The sequence below is a fragment of the Doryrhamphus excisus genome, chromosome 20 (genome assembly GCF_030265055.1).
Source record: "Doryrhamphus excisus isolate RoL2022-K1 chromosome 20, RoL_Dexc_1.0, whole genome shotgun sequence".
Lineage (NCBI taxonomy): Eukaryota > Metazoa > Chordata > Actinopteri > Syngnathiformes > Syngnathidae > Doryrhamphus > Doryrhamphus excisus.
The window spans coordinates 12,157,264-12,177,935 of NC_080485.1; the positions used below are offsets into that span (position 1 = coordinate 12,157,264).

Genomic DNA, 20,672 nt, shown 5'->3' on the forward strand with positions numbered 1-20,672 from the left:
GGGTAGCAATTTAAAGCCGAGTCTGCGTTTTAGGGTTAGCGGGCTAATCCTGCCAGGCTTTTTAGCTTGCTATTGACCAGGACAAGGACCCCTAAGGATTCGGGCTTGTCCACACCTCAGGGGTGAGGGATTAGCAAGATAGCAGGGAAGTTGGTGAAGGTAGAGCAGATGTATCAGCGGATGTGTGACACTTTTTAGGGGAGGGGTGGAAACACCAGGGGGGGTTGCTATTTAGCTGTGCAGTTGCATGTCATTCTATTAAAAAGGGGGTGCACATCAGTTGTGTGTATTTAAGAGGGGTTTCTCTCCCATTTCCATCACATACAGACCCCAGGGTTTTTGACAGGGTCACCTCTGGGCTTTTCAGAACCTCCTCTCAACCAGTCCTAATTGATCTCACGCATTAGTAGTTCCAAACATGGAATGGAGAACAAGGGAGGTGGGGTATTGTTGGTTTATTGTCTGAGGAACAAGACGGAGGACCCTCCTTAACATGGTGCATTACCTTTATCCTAATCTTAGGGTGCCGGTGCTCTTTAGTGCATCGGCCAATCAAAGTGGAGTTTGTTTGGTCGGTAATCGAACACAGGTGCGAGCCTAATCAAGCAGTGCTCGGTGGTCCTGTCTCAATAGGATCCTTCAGGGTGTCATCCGGTTGGCATGTATTCATGATGTACTCAGAAGTTACACTTTTTCGACCAAATTTGTCCCTCTTATATACGGGGAATAAACCAAATTAAAACATGTTTTTTTTTTTAATAACTCGAGACACAACCATAGAGATACATTCATTCATTCATTCATTTTCTATTGCTTATCCTCACAAGGGTCCCAGTGGTGCTGGAGCCTATCCCAGCTGTCTTCGTGCGAGAGTCAGGGTACACCTTGAACCGGTGGCCAGCCAATCACAGGGCACATATAGACAAACAACCATTCACACTCACATTGATACCTATAATTTGGAGTCGCCAATGAATTAATTGGAATGTGAGAGGAAACCGGAGTACCCGGAAAAAAACCCACGCATGCACGGGGAGAACATGCAAACTCCACACAGAGATGGCCGAGGGTGGAATTGAACCCAGGTCTCCTAGCGCATTAGCCACTCGACTGCCCCTCATAGAGATACACATACTGCTCAAAACATCTTGTGTATATGTTTATAAATACTTTTGTCATTCATTCATTTTCTAACGCTTTTTCCTCACGAGGGTCACGGGGGTGCTGGAGCCTATCCCAGCTGTCTTTGGGCGAGAGGCGGGGTACACCCTGGACTGGTGGCCAGCCAATCACAGGGCACATACAGACAAACTCACACTCACAGTCGCCAATTAATTAATTGGAATGTGAGAGGAAACCGGAGTACCCGGAAAAAAAAAACACGCATGCACGGGGAGAACATGCAAACTCCACACAGAGATGGCCGAGGTTGGGATTGAACCCAGGTCTCCTAGCCACTCGACCGCCCCTCATAGAGATACACATACTGCTCAAAACATCTTGTGTATATGTTTATAAATGCTTTTGTCATAAGAACGCCTAATTTTTTCAACGTGATTTTTTTTTTTAACGCAAGAAATGCATTGTCTTAATGGTTCAGCCTGTTATGTTTAATAAGGTCATCAAGAAATGCAACAAATGGCCATTTTTGCTTCATGTCCGTCCCAAGCAACACTGTTTAACTCACTAGTCTATGCAGAAATCTTATATATATAATCTTATACTGTAGCAATGTGAGGACAGCCCGTATGGATCCGCGCTTTAACAATGTATCCTTGCAAAGGTAGAAAAATAGACGAATCACCTCTGGCATGCCCACCCAATGTCCCCCCCACTCCCCTCTCCCCGGACCTGCTCTCCACCCCTGCTCAATAGATGCTCTCATCTCCGGCTGTGCTAATCCACCAGCCGAGTCAGGAACTCACTTACCCATCTGGCCAAGCATGACTCAAGCTGAGAGGATGAAGGATTGGGGGAAAAACATGGAAAGATACTGTAAGACTCAAAAGGAGATAAAGCCATGATGACTCTTGTCTGTCTTTGATGCTATTGTCTCAGAATGGACTTTATCTGTACAAACAGTCGAACATTAGCGTTGTTGTTGTAGTTGTTGTTGTTGTGCAGTGAAGACGCCTGTAGTCATGGCCTTCACCTTTGACCCCGACTCCTGTGGCGCCATCTGGCTGGTTAACGCCAACCTATAATCTTTGACATGACCCATCACAGGGCTTACAAGCATGGTCGGGCACAGAAGGAGGTTCTAGATAAATGGGAAGGGATCACAATTGAACCTGTCGCTTCAGCTCAAACATCTACTTTTAAAAGCCCAATGATCATAATTTAGGTCAAGGAACCAACTAGTTGTACACTTTCATACATAACAACTGATATATGTGTTTTGATTCACGAGCGTTCAGAGCGTGGGGTTTTATTCGAGTGGTGACAAACACCTTCACCCTGAGCGAATGCGAGGTTTTCTTCCAGTCACTCTTATCATCTTAAATAGTACACAGTACACAGTCTTCCCAACATCATGGTTCAAACACCGTGACTCACTCTCATCTTATTTAAAATCAATTCATATCGTTGAATATAACCTATTATTCATAAAAAAAATTCAATTTACTAATATTGAATTCACTTAAAAAATGGATGACCATATCTACTAACTTTTTTGTCCCTTAAAGTCATTTCCGCTTGGTCTACAAAAGCAAAGAACTACCCAATTACTCCAATTAAAGCCAAATCAAAATATTGGCACAAATACCACTGGCTGTAGGCAACCTCTTAATATAGTTTTTGTCATGTGTGGTCAAAAACCATAATGTTTGAAATGTAGGTTGCTGCTCATCAGCTGTCTTTGTGAAGTCATGAGTTACGATGTAGTGTTGTGGAAGATACTTGTATTTAATAATATCATTCATAAATAGCATGTTCCACTTTCTCATGCACTCCAAATCATTATTAAAGATAAATACTAAACTTGTTATAATATATGACATTTTCACATTTGGAAGATATAGCCTTAACTATCTAAATAGTATTAACTAACTGTAACCAGTGGGGAAAACACATTGGAAAAATATATATAAAATATTATATTTTGGCTCTTGTCTTTGAAGTGAAGCATCATTCTCTCCCCTTTCTCCCTCCCCAACACTGATGGCTGTACACCAGAGCAATAAGAAGACATGTAGTCCACTTCCCTCTGAAGGACGTTTGAAGGTAGAACCATGATACACCATGCAACAAAACCCATTGAGCCAGATGGAATCAATGCGTGCGCCATCAAAGCGTCAATCATTTGCTAACAGCACACAGCATGAGGCTCACTCCAACTTGTCTGTCTGTGTGTGTGTGTGTGTGTGTGTGTGTGAGAGAGAGAGAGAGTGGAGTCAAAGTGGACTTACAGACATTCCCGGTGTTGTCAAAGCTGGTGAGCACTTCGTTAACTCGTAGAGGACCCATGTTGTCCCTGAAAGACACAAATAATGAAGGATTTATCATTTATTTTGATTATTATGAAGGTTGCACGGTGATCGAGTGGTTAGCGCGCAGACCTCGGTTCAATTCCACCCTCTGTGTGGAGTTTGCATATTCTACCTATGCATGCGTGGGTTTTCTCCGGGTACTCAGGTTTCCTCCCACATTCCAAAAACATGCTAGGTTAATTGGCGACTCCAAATTGTCCATAGGTATGAATGTGAGTGTGAATGGTTGTTTGTCTATATGTGCCCTGTGATTGGCTGGACACCAGTCCAGGGTGTACCCCGCTTCTCGCCCAAAGACAGCTGGGATAGGCTCCAGCACCCCCGCAACCCTCGTGGGGATAAGCGGTAGAAAATGAATGAATGAATGAATGGTTATTATGAATGAAAAGAGCCCGATATTTGGTGCGTACCTGAGAAAGGCACTGTACTCTGGAAAGTAGACATTTCTGTACTCCACCCACTGCTCCTCTGAGGGTTCCTGTGAGGGGAGTCTTTTCCTGCTGAAAAGGTCAAAGGATGCAAACCTGCGCACAGACACCTGTTTGACTTCTGGATTGTCCACCTGCTTCTGGCGCAAAACCTTTCATAGCGAGCAAAGAATAACAAGTAGGTTAATTCATTGTCTTTGCTTGGGTCACCTTAAAAACCCAATAATGTGAATAACCTGATAATAAAGAGAATTAAAGTACTATCAATAAGACTTAAATGTGGGAAGTAAAGAAGGTATAAAGTTGAAAGAATAGAAGGCTAATAGGACAACAACAATAGAGGACACCATGTTCCACGCACCTGTAGGTCCAGACACATATATCCTGGCTACATGTTAACTATTTTTTCTCATGGCATGGCAACATTAATACATTAAACCTCAAAATTACCTGTCTAAGTAGAGTCCATCTTGCTCGGGCGACATCTGCAGTAACACCATCATGGGATGTTTCTGAATTAGCATCAGAGGACGTGTCTTCATTCATATTTCGCCTGTGGAGCGACACTGCGACGTTCTTTTCTTCGGTACCGGCGGAATCTTTCTCCATTTGTCTTCTAATGTAGCTTCAATTAAATTATCACAGTTAATAACAGTGGCGGTGTGCGGTCATTTAAATTAAAATTAAAATAAAAAACAGTCAGAAAAGTACAACGATAGCATATCCGGCTAAACTGGAGTCATGTTAAGATCCATACCACTTCCGTACACTGTCTGCGCTCGAGGCTTTGTAGTAGATTACACAGCAATCGAACTCGATCATCAGTGCCAATGCAGTCATACTGGTAGCTCTGAGATTGACTTTTTTAGTCTGGTAGTTCTTTTACGTCATCAGCAGCCGGCTTTGTTTCGGAAGTACGCCTGCCGGGAACTGTGCTCATGTCACATGCTTCCTTCCTAGCTATAATGTTAACATTACTATATATTGTACTGTTTTTGCGGTGATTTGATCAGTTTAAACAGCTTTTTACAACAGTTTTTAACAGCTTAAACCTCATCCAAGCTAGCTTATGAATACTGAAAGCAAAAGATGTCTGCTCTAGCTTTGCTCCGTTTTATTACATTTCCTGCACACTTTAGGAAGTTTTACTATTTCCCCTGGATGCAACGTCATCACTCAACGGTAAGACGTTTCTTAACTGTGGCATGTTTTGCTCATAAACGATGCACATCACATGCATATGACTGATTGTGGTTTTGAACTTCAGTACACATCGGTGGCTAACCTCAGTCCGGGTCTTGAGAGGTACAAGGACTTGCAAGTGTATTTTAAAAGACACCTGAAGGCAACATACAGCAGGTTCTCGAACACTCTTGACCACTCAGAGGTATGTCTTATTTTTCTCCGCAAATTAAAACATATACTAAAAATGACTCAAATGATTTGTCCCCATACAGGTGTATGGACGTCACTATGTTTATTTTATTGAAGGAAACAGCATCTACAGGACGGATAAGACATGTAAGAAATGATCTGCGCCACTATTTATGGGCTGCGTTTAATCAATGTTTGTATGCATGCAGGTGAGTCGGAGCCGGAGCAGGTTCTCTACCTGGGACAAGAACAAGATGAGGAAACAGTACCTGAAGAGTGGACTGTGCAGAGAATCCGTCTGTCCCCTTTGGAGAAGCATCTTGCTGCCACAGTGAAGACACAATACAAAGAAGCTTTAAGGTCCATAGATAGGTCCGAGGATAATCACACATTTGTTCTTTTAGCCTTAAATGACATTATGTGATGATGTAATTCAGGTGCGTGGTTGTGGAGCTTGGACAAAGGAGTTTCAGTGTTCTGCTCACACTGGATGATGTCTTCAGCTTTGGTATGCTTGTAATCAAAACAGCATGGATATGTTAGAGCAATGACAACAACTAACAATGCATGTCTTCCAAGAGTGGGCAACCGATGAGGTTCTGTTCTACAAAATTCAAGAGGGTCTGCAGTGCCAAAGAGTCTATCGTCTGGACTTGAACCCTCATGGAAGCACAATACGATCCATTTACGAGGAATCCCAGCCTGAGTAAGTATAAGAAATATACTTCAACTTAAGCCATCTTTGTTTTTAAATGCTATCCCGTCCTAGTGTGTTTGTGGAGGTGGCTCTATCCAGAGACCGCCGGCTGCTCACCATCAACAGCAACAGCAGGACCAGCTCAGAGGTGCGGCTGGTTGATGTCTCAGACCCCCGTCGAGAACCCGTACTGCTTGAGCCGCGCCGGGCGGAGTTGTTGTACCATGTGGAGCACTGGAAGCGGAGCTTGATTATACTTGCCAACACGGGGCCTGGCCAGGAATATCAGGTGAATAATCAGTGCATTAATCCGGCCCTTAAAGAGACAGTAGCATATTTCTAAAAAACAGGGTCACCTACATGGGCGACAATCTTGAGCAAGAGGGGAAGGACATCGAGTGTGAACTTCATGTGATGTCCGTCCTGTGCTTCAGTCGATTGGTGTGGGCTGTCATGAGGGAAGACCAGACCATTAATACCAGTTCAGCCCTGCCCACAGACCAGTATCAGGCTATGACCCGGTGGTTGGGGGGATCTAGAGTCCCTAATTAACCTAACATGCATGTTTGTTTGGAATGTGGGTGACAACATGCAAACTCCACACAAGCGGAGATTCGAACCCAGGTCTTCCTTATCTCCTGACTGTGTAACCAACATGCTAAACACTCACCCACTGTCGCAGAATGTCCTTTGTGAATAAATGATATCTCAATGATGTTACTCAAGATGTATGAATTAAGCCTATGCTTTCCTCATGGAGGTGGTGAAGGCCCCCCTCTCGGAGCCATCCATGATGTCCTGGGAGAGTGTGTTCACCCCCAGTGCCGGCACCGTGCTCAAAGACATGGACGTAGTGCAAGACTACTGTGTGCTGGTTGCTAAGACATCATCCAGTGAGTTAGAGCTGATAGTGATCCCACTCACCCAACCGAGGCAAGCATACACTCTGCAGGTCAGTGTATATATGTTATATAGGTTTTTATATGTATGCTCATTTACAGCGCAAGTGTGTCACTTAACATTTTGTTCATGCTTGAAGCTCCCCTCCTGGGCCTGCACCGTTGAAAGCAAGCGTCCGAGTCTTTCAGACCAAGGAGGTGTGTTAGAGTTCTTCGTCTCCTCTCCAGCTCACCCCCCTGTGCTCTACTGCCTTTACCCAGAGAAAGGGATCCTTTTATCAGGCGCTCCAAAGAACCAGGATAGTTCTATCACCACCACACGCTTGAAGGCCTGCAGCAAAGTAGGAACAAATCTATCAGCGGTGACTGCGACTAGTTGAGCTTTAAATAACGATGATTTGTGTAGGATGGTACTTGGGTGCCGTTGACACTGTTGCATGGAGTGGAGTGTTCCAAAGAGACGCCTCTGCTGGTGCACGTCTACGGAGCTTATGGTCGAGATCTGAACATGGACTTCTGCGTGGAGAAAAGGCTTCTCCTGGAGAAGGGCTGGGCTCTAGCCTACTGTCACATCCGGTAATTCCCACCATGATCCCAAGACCGGCGTGTTATAATCATGATTGTATTACTAGAGGCGGAGGAGAGCGTGGACTGTCCTGGCAAAGACAAGCTCGCGTGGAGGGGAAGCCGAAAGGCATAGAGGACCTTGAAGCCTGCCTCCATCACCTCTTCTCCTCAGGAGTCTCCAGCCCCTCGCTGACCGCCCTCGCAGCGTGCAGTGCCGGAGCTGTGCCAGTCGGGGCGCTGTGCAACAGACAGCCAGACATGATGCAGGCTGCCGTACTGCAGGTGCTGTGATGTTTCGTGTGTGTGTGTATATCCTATTTCAATTACTTCGATAAATATGGTAAATTATCGACATTTTTTTAGAGTCCTTTCCTGGACGTGCTGCAAACAATGAACGACACAGAGATGCCTCTCACTGTGGAGGACAGGGACGAATGGGGCGATCCTATCGGAAACCCAAAACACGGACCCGCCATTGCCTCGTACTGTCCAGTTCACAACATTAAGCCTCAGGTAGAGAAACACACTCGGTATCGCCCCCTAGTGTCCAATTCATTACAATAGCATTCAATACCTAATATTACGGGCGGAACGGCTAGGAGACCAGGGTTCAATTCCACCCTCGGCCATCACTGTGTGGAGTTTGCATGTTCTCCCCGTGCATACGTGGGTTTACTCCGGTTTCCTCCCACATTCCAAAAACATGCTAGGTTAATTAGCGACTCCAAATTGTCCATAGGTATGAATGTGAGTGTGAATGGTTGTTTGTCTATATGTGCCCTGTGATTGGCTGGCCACCAGTCCAGGGGTGTACCCCGCCTCTTGCCCGAAAACAGCTGGGATAGGCTCCAGCACCCCCCGCGACCCTCGTGAGGAAACAGCGGTAGAAAATGAATGAATGAATGGTAACGTTACTCTTCTGTAGAAACAGAAAAAGCCTCATCACTGCCCCCTAATGTCCGTTTGATGGCATTACTGGTCAATTAGAAGGAAGACTGACTCTTTGCAGCCCCCTAATGCCTCGTTTGTAACATTACTCTTTAGTTATTTTCATTTCTGGCATCACTCACCATCACTGCCATTTGTCCAGTACACAACATAAGTGTTGAGAGCTTTACTACTAATAGTAGTTGAAATGAGGGGAATTGTGTTGTCATGTATTACTTTTTGTGTAATTTAGTGTTCATTCATTCATTCATTTTCTACCGCTTTTTCCTCACGAGGGTCGCGGGGGGTGCTGGATCCTATCCCAGCTGTCTTCAGGCGAGAGGCGGGGTACACCCTGGACTGGTGGCCAGCCAATCACAGGGCACATATAGACAAACAACCATTCACACTCACATTCATACCTATGGACAATTTGGAGTCGCCAATTAACCTAGCATGTTTTTGGAATGTGGGAGGAAACCGGAGTACCCGGAGAAAAAAACCACGCATGCACAGGGAGAACATGCAAACTCCACACATAGATAGCCAGGTGTGTAATTTAGTGTTATTGTAGTAATTTCACATGAGGACACGTTCTTTTGTGTGTGTGCTAGCGTTACCCGTCCATGCTACTGACCGCCTACAGCAGCGACAGCAGGGCGCCTCTGTCCGGAGTACTGAAATACAGCGAGAAGCTGAAAGAGGCCGTGCAACTGCACTTCAACATGGCAGCCAAATTAGGTACCGTACATTTACACACGACACCAACGTATGGGGGTGAAATTGCTGCAGTTTCCCTTTTGCCATTGTGTACACGTACAATAGCGTGCATTGTGTACTGAATTATACTCCAACAACAATTTGGATATCACGGTCGTTATTGTTTACTAGAGACTACTAAAGAGTTGTTTTGATAGGGAATTGCAAGGCACACGTCAGGCCCCCCCCCCCCCCGTCAAAGTGCTATAAATCAATCAAGATGCTGTCAGAAGGGCCGGCGTTGTGACGACGCTGAAGGATTCAGGCTGGAGTGAGACGCTTTAATGGCTCCTTTCAGTGCATGTCAGCACACCCGAAGTAATAGTAATTTAAAGTTCAACGTATAGCACAGGTCACCTTGCTGTACAGTGTGTGTATATGTGTGTGTGTATATGTGTGTGTGTGTGTGTGTGTGTGCACGCTAATTGCACTCTTTTCCCCATAGACGGGCTCTTTCACCCTCTCGTTTCTAATCGGGACTCATCACATCAGCGGTACCCACCCGGCTGCTGTTGTTCATACGCCCTCAGCGGTGTGAGAGATGGATGGATGGATGGGGGTGGGTGGGGGGGTTCTGTGGTGAGCACACGTCTAATCGGACTCTCTCGGCGCTCTGGAGTCTATTTGATAAAGTGCTGATGGCACACAGAGGCAGGCAGTTCAAGGCCCATTAGCATGGTAAAGAGATAGCGTATCAGAGCGGGAGATTAGACGCCACAAACTGGGGAGCTGTCAAGGTCAAGACCGCGCTTGTGAAACAGCTAAAATGAGGGAAGGTGGAGGGGCGGGGACGATAAGATGAATTAACGAGGCCCCCGGCCAGGGGGGGGGTGAGATGGACAGGAAGTGGGCTTTTGTTTTTTGTTTTTTTTTACAGAACCTGAACCAAACATTGTTGTGAATGTCAAGTACGGAGAAAATCACCTGGAAGAAGATGACTGGGATATGATGCTGGAGGAGGTAAAAACAATATATCCTCCCAAAAACTATGCATTTCCTTAATATACAAGTAATCCAAGTGGAGTCCAGGATGTGGAAGTTAGCAAAAGTGTACTAAGCTAAGGGGGAAAAAAGTGTGAACCCAACAGATCGTTACAGTAATCCATCGTTTATCATATTTAATTGGTTCGAGACCCACCCATGAAGTTCATTTCTACTGCTTTTTCCTGCTGGAGCCTATCCCAGCTGTCTTCGGGCGAGAGGCGGGGTACACCCTGGACTGGTCGCCAGTCAATCACAGGGCACATATAGACAAACAACCATTCACACTCACATTCATACCTATGGACAATTTGGAGTGGCCAATTAACCTAGCATGTTTTTGGAATGTGGGAGGAAACCGGAGTACCCAGAGAAAACCCACGCATGCACGGGGAAAACATGCTAACTCCACACAGAGATGGCCGAGGGTGGAATTGAACCCTGGTCTCCTAGCTGTGAGGTGGGGGGGGCAATAATGGCTGTGTGTTGCCTCATTTTCAGTGGAGAGTAAACAAGCTGTACAAGGACTACTCCCAAATGTACTTTCTATACCAGGGGTCTCAAACACGCGGACACTAGTTTGAGGCCCCCGCCTTGATATGAAAGTTTAATGTTAGTGCGGCCCGAGCAAGTTTGATATGGATGCTGTATGGTATCATGTACCCAGAAAAAATGATTACATTTGATTAATGTTCATGTTAAAGGTTAAATAACTGTTAATAGTTACCCTCCCTATCCGTGTGGAAGTGGTAAGTTTTTGGCTATTTCAGTTTAAAGGAAATAACTTGGAAGGCTACCGTTTAGGTCGCTAGCTCTCTAGTTTGCGAGTTAGCATGTGTCTCAAGACCCTGCAGTTGCGCAATATGTTGTAAATAAAAAGAGTATAAATGTGACTATAGTCGTGTTTTGTCATGTCTACAGGGCTCTAATAATGCTTTGTTCATTTTAATCTGAAAAAAATAATTTGTCTACCCACCAACTATATGTGGTTTTTTAAGTTTTTATTATTTGCCCTTTTATTATTATATTTATTTATTTAATAGATTGATTGATTTTGTTTATTCTTGATTTGTTTATTTACTTTTCATCTTATTTTGTGTAGAAAAATAAAAAGTAGATATTTGAGAACAGTGGAATGTTTTATCAGAGCTTTTCTTGTAGAAAATTGGAACCAAAGCGAAGTAAATTGAGTTTGAGACCCCTGTTCTATAGGGTTGGCCCTTGACAAGATGCTATAAAATGAGGCATTTACTCACTCGTCTCAGATACTGTAAATGTCTGTTCTCCCCAAAACAGGAAGCCCTCAAGCTAGCGTTTCTCTACAAGGAGCTGCGCCTGGATCCTCCTCGATCTTCTAGACGCCAGAGGAAGAGATAAAACTGAGTGAGAAGAACCCAAGGACAAAACGGGGATGCAGTAATGCGTTCTTATTGAATTAGACATGGAACAACGTCATGGGATCCATTAGAAGATGGATGGAAAGATACCTTCATGTTAGCAGGTATAGAGAATGTCCACCACACTTAAATAACAGGCTTTCTCAGAGATGTAACACTGTCCAGGATGGTTAGTGTTAAACCGAGTGTGGGCGGAGAACCGAATCATCAGTCCCTCTCCAGCTTGGGTCAGAATCTGAGATTTATGCATCACTTTTCCGTCGTTGGCTCGGTCGGTGCTCATCAGAACATTCAGCTGCTCGGGCAGCTCGGCGACAGAGGAGAGATCCGTGGCGGCGGACTCTCGGCCGAAATTGAGCACCAGGAGAAATGCACGGTCCAGCCCGTCCAGTTCTCGTATATAGGAGAAGACATTATCATCTGCGTGGACGTAGCAGAACCAGCCTCGTTGAAGAGGTAGCTCCAGCTGACGCAACATGCTGAGGCGGCGGTACTGAGACAAGACCGAACCTTGGTCTTGCTTCTGGACCTGAATGAGGACGCGTGGAGAAACAATTGAATGCACGGTTTGGAATAAAAAGGTGTGTTGCGTTTACCTCCACGTTGACGCTACTGTAGTCAGGATGCACGGGCAACCACGTCACGTTGGTTTTGTTGTTGAAGCCCGCATTGACGCCAGAACTCCACTGCATCGGAGAACGCTGAGGATCTCTACTGGCACTCTGCAACAATTTCATGTACATTTTATTAGGTACACCTGCATAATCATAATAATAATAATGAGATCCAATACAGGAGATGTATGCCTTTCAGTGTAACCATATGGCTGTCATTGTGTTGCTGTTGGCAGCAGTGATATTTATATTATTATTATATATTATATTATTATTATTATACTTAATTGTCATTTATCTTTTTTCAGTAGCAGTAAAATGGCCATATTTTAGACATAGTTGGTGATTAAATGGTGATTATTCATTTATTCATTCATTCATTTCCTACACCCTGGACTGGTGGCCAGCCAATCACAGGGCACATATAGACAAACAACCATTCACACTCACATTCATACCTATGGACAATTTGGAGTCGCCAATTAACCTAGCATGTTTTTGGAATGTGGGAGGAAACCGGAGTACCCGGAGAAAACCCACGCATGCACGGGGAGAACATGCAAACTCCACACAGAGATGGCCGAGGGTGGAATTGAACCCTGGTCTCCTAGCTGTGAGGTCTGTGCGTTAACCACTCGACCGCCGTGCTGCCCAAATGGTAATTAAACATGATGAATTAATTTGAAAACCGTGATTAATCTAATTAATGTGTCAACATTTGACAGCCCTGATTTACATCAATGATATATGTACTACTACCGCATTGTATCTGCCTGCAGGGTCCTGAATCTGACTTTTTGTCATGTTGATGTTCTCCATGCCGATCTCCTCGCCATAGTAGGTGGACGGCGTGCCGGGGAGAGTCAGCAGGAGCATGTTGATGACCCCAATGTAGCGCTGACCTGCAGCGGAGGCAGTGCGAGGCTTGTCGTGGTTCCCTACCTGATCAGCGGGAGGAGAGGAATGATTAAGTTGTAACGATGAACAACATGGCAGGCAGGCAGTGAATGAGGTAACCAACCAGCCAGTTGGGCCATTTCCCTGACGGCATGTTTCCCATCCAGAGGTGGACCAGATGTTTGAGCCACAAGCCGCTGGTGTTGCGAGGCAGATCCATGAGGTAGAAGTTAAAGGGAAAGTCGCTCTCTTTCACCAAAGGCGTCCCGTAGTACATCATGGTCTTGTCCACCTCCTGGTCATCGTAGGACTCTGTCACCATCAACCTGGAGCACCGACGCAAAACAACTTCAACCAAGGTCCAGAAGAAAACTAAATAAACTCTTACAGTACCGGTATCTGCCAGGCTCACGGCTGTAGACCTCCATGTGAGCCCTCCACGCCCTCAGCAGGTCATGCAGGCCCAGCTGTGTGGTGGTGTAGTCATGGTGGAGGTCCCACTCGGAGGTCATGGACTCCTGGAGTGGGTCGTGAACCAAAAATAAGAGTAAACAGTATGCCTCTATTGTGTTGGCATTTCATTCATTTTAAACCGCTTATCCTCACAAGGGTCGCGGGGGTGCTGGAGCCTATCCCAGCTGTCTTTGGGCGAGAGGACTGGTCGCCAGCCAATCACAGGGCACATATAGACAAATCACGTAGCATGTTTTTTGAAGGTGGGAGGAAACGCATGCACGAGGAGAACATGCAAACCCCACACAGAGATGGAGAGGGTGGAATTGAACTCGGGTCTCCTAGCTGTGTGGCCTGTGCGTTAACCACTCGGCTAGAGGGTTTTATTGATACTCATTCATTAATTTTCTACCGCTTATCCTCACAAGGGTCGCGGGGGGTGCTGGAGCCTATCCCAGCTGTCTCCGGGCGAGAGTCGAGTGGCCAATCACAGGGCACATATAGACAAACAACCATTCACACTCACATTCATACCTATGGACAATTTGGAGTCGCCAATTAACCTAGCATGTTTTTGGAATGTGGGAGGAAACCGGAGAAAACCCATTTTCACCCACGCATCCACACAGAGATGGCCGATGGTGGAATTGAACTCGGGTCTTCTAGTTGTGAGGCCTGCATGCTAACCACTTGACCACTGTGCAGCCTGGCCAAAACATTAGGTCCACTTATACAATCATCCATCCACTTTCTAAGCCGCTTATCCTCATTTGGATCGCAGGGGTATGCTGGAGCCTATCCTAGCTGACTTTTGCGAGAGGCGGGGTACACACTGGTCACACTTGTTTTTTCTTAATTTTCTTGTGAACATTTTTCAATGGCCCCCGGACCGCACTTTGGACACCCCTGCTGTTGACACCCAAATATGAGTATTGTCTCACATTGAGTTATGGTTACTACTTTAGGACTCCACAATGTGCTGCTATAATAACAGATTGGCTGGATTTTGGCCAACCACCCCCCCCCCCCCCCTTCCCACCCACATGACAATTAATGTGCTGAGATACATTTATGGATATGTAACAACTAGTCCTAATAAAAATCCCAGTAAACTGTTTCGGTGTGAATAGAAATGTACACTATAGTGAAGCACCAACTGTCATTGTGTCTAACTGAGTGAGTCCCCATGCTTGAGTCAAGTACAGCTTGTCCACCAATAGCGGGTGACATCCTGTGGTATAACAGTGTTGCAGTGCTGAGTTAACCTACCGAAATAGCCCACTAATCTCCCCTTACGTGTCATTATTCTGCGTGAACGTGTGTCTGCCTATTTCACAGAGGGAAAAAAAAGGAGCAATCATTGAATAACAGCACAGCAGCGTGTGCATGAACTCTCCCACTCCCTTTGCTCGAAAAAGCAGCTCCGTCCCACGCGGCTGGTTTTATCCCTCCGCTCATTAAAACGCGGACTCTGACATGAGGCGTTATGCAAGTCAACAAAATCATCTTCAGGATTATGCAACAGAATAGCCGCACCGCTCTTCAATTTGCAGTGGTTTTGGAAATCCGCTGCGGCTGCACGGCGGATTAGTGGTTAGCATGAAGGTCTCACAGATAGGAGACCCAAGTTTGATTCCACCCTCGGGTATCTCTGTGTGGACTTTTCGTGTTTTCCCCGTGCATGTGTGGGTTTTCTCCGGGTACTCTGGTTTCCTCCCACATTCCAAAAACATGCTAGGTTAATTGGCGACTCCAAATTGTCCATAGGTATGAATGTGAGTGTGAATGGCTGTTTGTCTATATGTGCCCTGTGATTGGCTGGCGACCAATCACAGCCGAAGACAGCTGGGATAGGCTCCAGCACCCCCACCCCGCGACCCTCGTGAGGATAAGTGATAGAAAATGAATGAATGGATGGAAATCCACAGCACCCTGCTATTTATTACAAATACGAAAAAACGCTGTCTGGATCAAAATCAGGAAATCTGGATCAAAAGTGGTCCCCGGTTCCTAAAAAGTTCTGTATAGTCGGACCTTATCCCTAAATTAATTTAAATTAGTGTAGCTTAGCTTAGTTTCAAACATGGGTATTATTAAGGGTGTATCCATTATTAATGGTTTTTGGGGGAGTCTTGGAAGGTAACCCCCACAAATACATTCATTTTCTACCGCTTATCCTCACGAGGGTCGCGGGGGTGCTGGAGCCTATCCCAGCCAATCACATGGCACATATAGACAAACAACCATTCACACTCACATTCATACCTATGGACAATTTGGAGTTGCCAATTAACCTAGCATGTTTTTGGAATGTGGGAGGAAACCGGAGTACCCGGAGAAAAGGGAGAACCTGCAAACACCACAAGGATGGCCGAGGGTGGAATTGAACCCTGGTCTCCGAGCTGTGAGGTCTGCGCGCTAACCACTTGAACACCGTGCAGCCCCCCCTACAAATAGCTGAGATCTATTGTATTGTTAAATTCCGTAGCCGTGTCACTCAAACCCGATTATTCCTATATTTGTGACATCCTATCTTTGCACCAGTTAAAGATATGTTTGCAGTCCCAGTCATGCGTCAGCCATCATGTCAACTTACAGGAGGTCCGTTTGGATCAACCTGTGGTTCATCCCTCAGGTGTGTGGCTTCCAGCAGACGCTGCACCGCACCAATTCGGAAGCCGTCCACCCCTTTCTCCAGCCAGAAACTGATGATATCCTGAAATCAGAGAGCTTGCTTTTAGAAAGTCTGGAACAAGACGTGAAAAAACGTGCACTTTGAGCTGCATATGACAGCAGTTAAAAACACGTTATTGTGTAATACTGTCAAGCAGATTGCAATGCATTGTGGATGTCTCTGTAATCATCACACGCTCGTATTTTTGTGCCATAAAATAAGTTTAGGGAGTGGTGCTATCGTCCTTGTAGTATTTTATAGTATAATATAGTATCATAGATATCAGTTGTTATCCGTTTAAATCTAAATAGAAGATTTTCTGATTAGAAAAGATTCCTGGCAGGCAAACTTCAGGGCTGGTTTCCTCCAGTCAGCATAAAGAATAGCATGTTATCTTACTAGCATCTCTTGGCGGACATGAGGGTTTCTCAAGTTCAGGTCAGGTTGCTCCTGAAGGAACTGGTGCAGGTAACACTGTCCTCGAACTTCGTCATACGTCCATGATGAGTTCCCAAACACGCTCACCTGAAAGAAGAAGGACACAAAGAGAGGTTTAACCTTGAAAGTATTTTTCTAAGAGGGAGATGAACCCACCCAGTTGTTGGGCTTTGGTCCTGTTGCATTGCAGTCAGTCCAGATGTAGTAGTCCTCATAGTGAGGATCTCTGGTGCGACTCAGGTTAAACCAGCGGTGTTTGTCGCTGGTGTGATTGGGGATGAAGTCCATAATCAGCTTCAAACCTGGTTTTAAAAATAAAAAAAAAATGAAAAAAACATGGGAGACATCGCCTTCATTTCCAAAAGACCAATTCCGAGGGCCTCACCTAATTTATGCATCTCAGCCAAAAGGTCCTCAAAGTCCCGCATGGTCCCGAAAAGAGGGTCGATGGCGCGGAAATCTTCTACGTCGTAGCCAAAGTCTGTCATGGGGGAGCGGTAGAAGGGGGCGACGCACACAGACTTGATGTTCAGGTACTCAAAATGGCCCAGCTTCTCCTGAATGCCTGCCAACCACACACACACACACACACACCATGAGCATCTACACAACTGTTAACAACTGCCCAACAATTACCTGATTTAAGGTAATTAGCAAGGTTTTCTCGTATTGTGTTTTCTTATTCAATTATTATAAAAATAAAATATAGTGTTCTTACAGTAATAACAGTCTGTCCCTCATTTATCGCAGTTAATTGTTTCCTTAGTCAACCATGATAAAAGCAAAAATGTACCACTTCCACACGGAATGAGAGGAGAATTTTTTTTTTCAATTTCATCATGTCGGACTACATGCAGTGTGAAGTCCCATCAGTGCAATCTGAACAAAAATACTACATATAACTTGTCTTTCAATATTTTAGCCATTGTTTTTTTTTACTCCATATTTTCTAGTTTGTCATGTCTTTCTTCCTGTATTGGCTAGCTAGTGGGCGTGGCTTTTATTTGTTTTGCTTCAACCAATGGGGCCGAAGACAGATGGGATAGGCTCCAGCACGCCCGCGACCCTCGTGAGGATAAGTTGTAGAAAAAGAATGAATGAATGAGTGTTCCAGAAACATTTTTGCTTGTATTGTATTGTAGTATTATTGGGAAAATTGTTGTTTGTTACTGCTTTCTTTGTCAATGAGTACTTGGAAAAATCCCAAAATTCATTAATTCATTTTTTACCACTTATCCTCATGAGGGGTGCGAGAATGCTGGAGCCTATCCCAGCTGTCTTCGGGCAAGAGGCGGGGTGCACCCTGCCAATCACAGGGCACATATAGACAAACAACCATTCACACTCACATTCATACCTATGGACAATTTGGAGTCGCCAATTAACCTAGCATGTTTTTGGAATGTGGGAGGAAATCGGAGTACCCGGAGAAAACCCACGCATGCACGGAGAGAACATGCAAACCGAGGGTGGAATTGAACTCGGGTCTCCTAGCTGTGAGGTCTGCCTGCTAACCACTCGACAGCCATGACTATTAGTGTAGCAATTTGGAGTCGCCAATTAACCTAGCATGTTTTTGGAATGCGGGAGGAAACCGGAGAAAACCCACGTATGCACGGGAAGAACATGCAAACTCCACACAGATATGGCCGAGAGTGGAATTGAACCCTGGTCTCTTAGCTGTGAGGTCTGCACGCTAACCACTCGACCGCCGTGACTATTACTGTAGCAAATTATGAAGCTTGCCCACCTTTGAGGTCTCCAACGCCGTCACCATCCGAGTCCTTGAAGGAGCGTGTGTAGACCTGGTAAACGGGGGACACCTGCCACCAGCTGAGGCAGCGCGGGGACAGCGCCACCACGGTGATGGTGAGAGCCAACAGCACCAGTGTGCAGGCCACCGTCAGCCAGAACAGGATCTCTCTCGGGACTCTGTAGCGGGCCTGGGAGGAGTAGAGCAACAGCACCTCCTTGGGCATGCCCGCGTACGGCTTGATCTGGGTGTACTCCTCCATCGGTTCCAAGTTCTCCCCGGGGAGCTCTGTCGTCACCTTTTCTTCTGGCTCGACCGTGATGCTGTTGTCCGATATCTGCTTGTCATCTTCCACATCCTGGAAGGCCGGATTTAGGGTGCCCTTTTGCAGCTCCATGTTGTCTTACCTGCAGCCTCTGAATGCACCAGTGTTGCTTCTTCTTTAAACGTGCGAAGGGAGGAGGGCAGAGTTCTCTCCCTTTTCTTTATCTCAGCCGCACGCAGGCGCACTGAAACCTGTGGAATGTGGTGAGAATGGTTTAGAGATTAATTTTCTCTCTCTTTGCACAAATACCAGTGGAGGAAGTCCCGTAAACTCTGGACCCCCTCATGCAGCTCATTAAGACAAGCAAAAGTATAATAAACACAATGTGGTGCTCTTATACATACAGAAACACAACAAAACTATGCACTAATAGTTGAAATATCTGGAAAATAAAAAACAGGAAAAAATGGGAATTATTGTAATTATTTGTATAATGAAAAATCAAAAAGATACACTTAGGTATGCAGGCTATTTTTATACGTGAAGTGGGAAAAAAAGCCTGCATCACAACATAGCTTTAGTATAAAGATTTTTCTCATAGTCCGCTTTTTGTTAGTTTTTTTTTTATTTTTCCCCTCATACTTTTTCCTATGTATTTATTCTCATAATATGTACTTATTCTCATAATATTTATATTATTATTATAATAATATTGTAACTTTTACCCATTCAACATTTCCGAAAAAATTGCAACTTTATGCTTTGTTTATTATGACGGTTAAAAAAAATTATAAGTCCTTAATACTTCAACTTATTCAACTCATATTTTTTTATTATTTATTTATTATTATTTAATTAATTTATTTAATTTAATTAATTTTATTTTATTAATTTTATTAATTTTATATATATTTTTTTTATTTCTCATAATATTTTGTCTTCACACTAAAAAAAAGTACTGATTTTTATGTTTGCTGTTTTTTTATTTTCTTGTTTAAATTTTTGGGTTAATATTTTTTAGAATGTTCGGATGGCCATTTAAAAAACAGCTGGCTCCCAGGCTGCATTTTGGACATCCCTACTGTAAACATAGTGATACTGCACCATCTGTTTGTTGTTGTACTGTACTTAAGAAAAGAAACAAGACTGAAAGACTATTAACCAACATCCTGTGCATCTCCTGGGGGCTACGCCTCCCCTGACCTTCAAACCAAGTGACTTTTACCTATCTTCATCTTCAATGGTTGCGGAGACTTTTTCCCCATAGCGGTTCCTGTCCTGGTACAGAACAATCTGCAAGATCCTGCACAGAGGTCACATGCACGAGCACAACACACACGTTTCATGGCGACAGGCAAAATGGTGTTTCATTGGGCTTATGGTTTATTTTACATTATGTTTTTATTTGGGTTCATTTATGTCCCTGATAATAAGTTGGAATATACAAGTCATTTGACCCAGTCATCCCCAAAATAAGTAACCATGACAATAATAATGAGCATCATCCCCTAATCCACAAAAAACTGTACCCAGGCGTCATTTGGAGGCTTGGGTGTCTCTGCATGCTCGTTTTCACGGTATTTTATGAAAACAACAAGTTCTACTGAGGTCAATGCGAGCCGGACTTCCTTATATGGGCTGCAGATTGCCTGCCCTTAGTAAATGTGGGGTCAACATATGCGGAAGTCCTCGGGAGCGCTTGGAAGTGAGACCAATTACAGCAGAGGTGGAATAACTTAAACAAACCGTTTGGGTGGGAAGCAGGAAATCAATAGAAACACTACAGAAAGAGGTGCAGAATCCGGAAGCTCTAGAAAGCTTTCTCTGGGGGTTATCATAGGAGTCCACAACTCTATCCATAGCGCCCAATATGAGCATAATGGTAATTTTGTAGGATTTATTTTCTTTTTTTACTGTACCATACTGCTAATTGGAGGAAAACAATTTTTTGTATCAGAGTGGATCTTTAACCCGTTAAGGTCTGCCAGTAAATGCTTCCCCACACTAACGTTCCATCTCCTTACGATGACAGCATTTGATTCATCTTATATATCAGCC

The 20,672-nt window shown here is 44.7% G+C and overlaps 3 protein-coding genes across 8 annotated transcripts in view; 1 reads left to right on the forward strand and 2 right to left on the reverse strand.

Moving 5' to 3' along the window:
- The window catches only part of camkmt (calmodulin-lysine N-methyltransferase), a 152,827-nt gene extending 148,139 nt beyond the window's left edge, over nucleotides 1–4,688 (reverse strand). For all 4 annotated transcript variants that reach the window (XR_009120352.1, XR_009120353.1, XM_058058249.1 and 1 more), the window contains exons 1-3: nucleotides 4,370–4,688; nucleotides 3,902–4,071; nucleotides 3,411–3,475 (exon numbers count right to left, since the gene is read on the reverse strand). Coding sequence is in view for 2 of the 4 variants with exons in the window: in XM_058058249.1 (XP_057914232.1) it covers nucleotides 3,411–3,475; nucleotides 3,902–4,071; nucleotides 4,370–4,528 (394 nt within the window). In the remaining 2 variants the exon portion in view is untranslated. The remainder of the gene's footprint in view (nucleotides 1–3,410; nucleotides 3,476–3,901; nucleotides 4,072–4,369) is intronic.
- Nucleotides 4,689–4,814: 126 nt separating this feature from the next.
- prepl (prolyl endopeptidase like) lies at nucleotides 4,815–13,124 on the forward strand. 3 transcript variants are annotated; one of them, XR_009120428.1, is made up of 16 exons: nucleotides 4,815–5,101; nucleotides 5,187–5,306; nucleotides 5,377–5,440; nucleotides 5,503–5,653; nucleotides 5,731–5,801; nucleotides 5,873–5,999; nucleotides 6,063–6,279; nucleotides 6,751–6,942; nucleotides 7,030–7,230; nucleotides 7,296–7,465; nucleotides 7,522–7,738; nucleotides 7,820–7,969; nucleotides 8,998–9,124; nucleotides 10,020–10,102; nucleotides 11,420–11,624; nucleotides 12,914–13,124. XR_009120428.1 is itself a non-coding variant. In XM_058059037.1 (15 exons), the coding sequence occupies exons 1-15, from the start codon at nucleotides 5,009–5,011 to the stop codon at nucleotides 11,498–11,500; spliced, it is 2,064 nt and encodes a 687-aa protein (XP_057915020.1). In that variant the 5' UTR covers nucleotides 4,815–5,008; the 3' UTR covers nucleotides 11,501–13,124. The 3 variants fall into 3 exon arrangements, 1 of the variants encoding a protein (XP_057915020.1); XR_009120429.1 differs by having other exon boundaries at nucleotides 12,973–13,116; XM_058059037.1 differs by having other exon boundaries at nucleotides 11,420–13,124.
- Nucleotides 10,944–18,909, reverse strand: slc3a1 (solute carrier family 3 member 1). Its single transcript, XM_058059038.1, has 10 exons — nucleotides 18,347–18,909; nucleotides 16,982–17,161; nucleotides 16,753–16,898; nucleotides 16,558–16,683; nucleotides 16,081–16,200; nucleotides 13,425–13,549; nucleotides 13,156–13,357; nucleotides 12,894–13,076; nucleotides 12,117–12,242; nucleotides 10,944–12,049 (listed from the first exon to the last, which is right to left on the reverse strand). Exons 1-10 carry the CDS (start codon nucleotides 18,744–18,746, stop codon nucleotides 11,618–11,620), a joined length of 2,040 nt encoding a protein of 679 aa, XP_057915021.1. The 5' UTR covers nucleotides 18,747–18,909; the 3' UTR covers nucleotides 10,944–11,617.
- Between the last annotated feature and the right edge of the window lie 1,763 nt (nucleotides 18,910–20,672).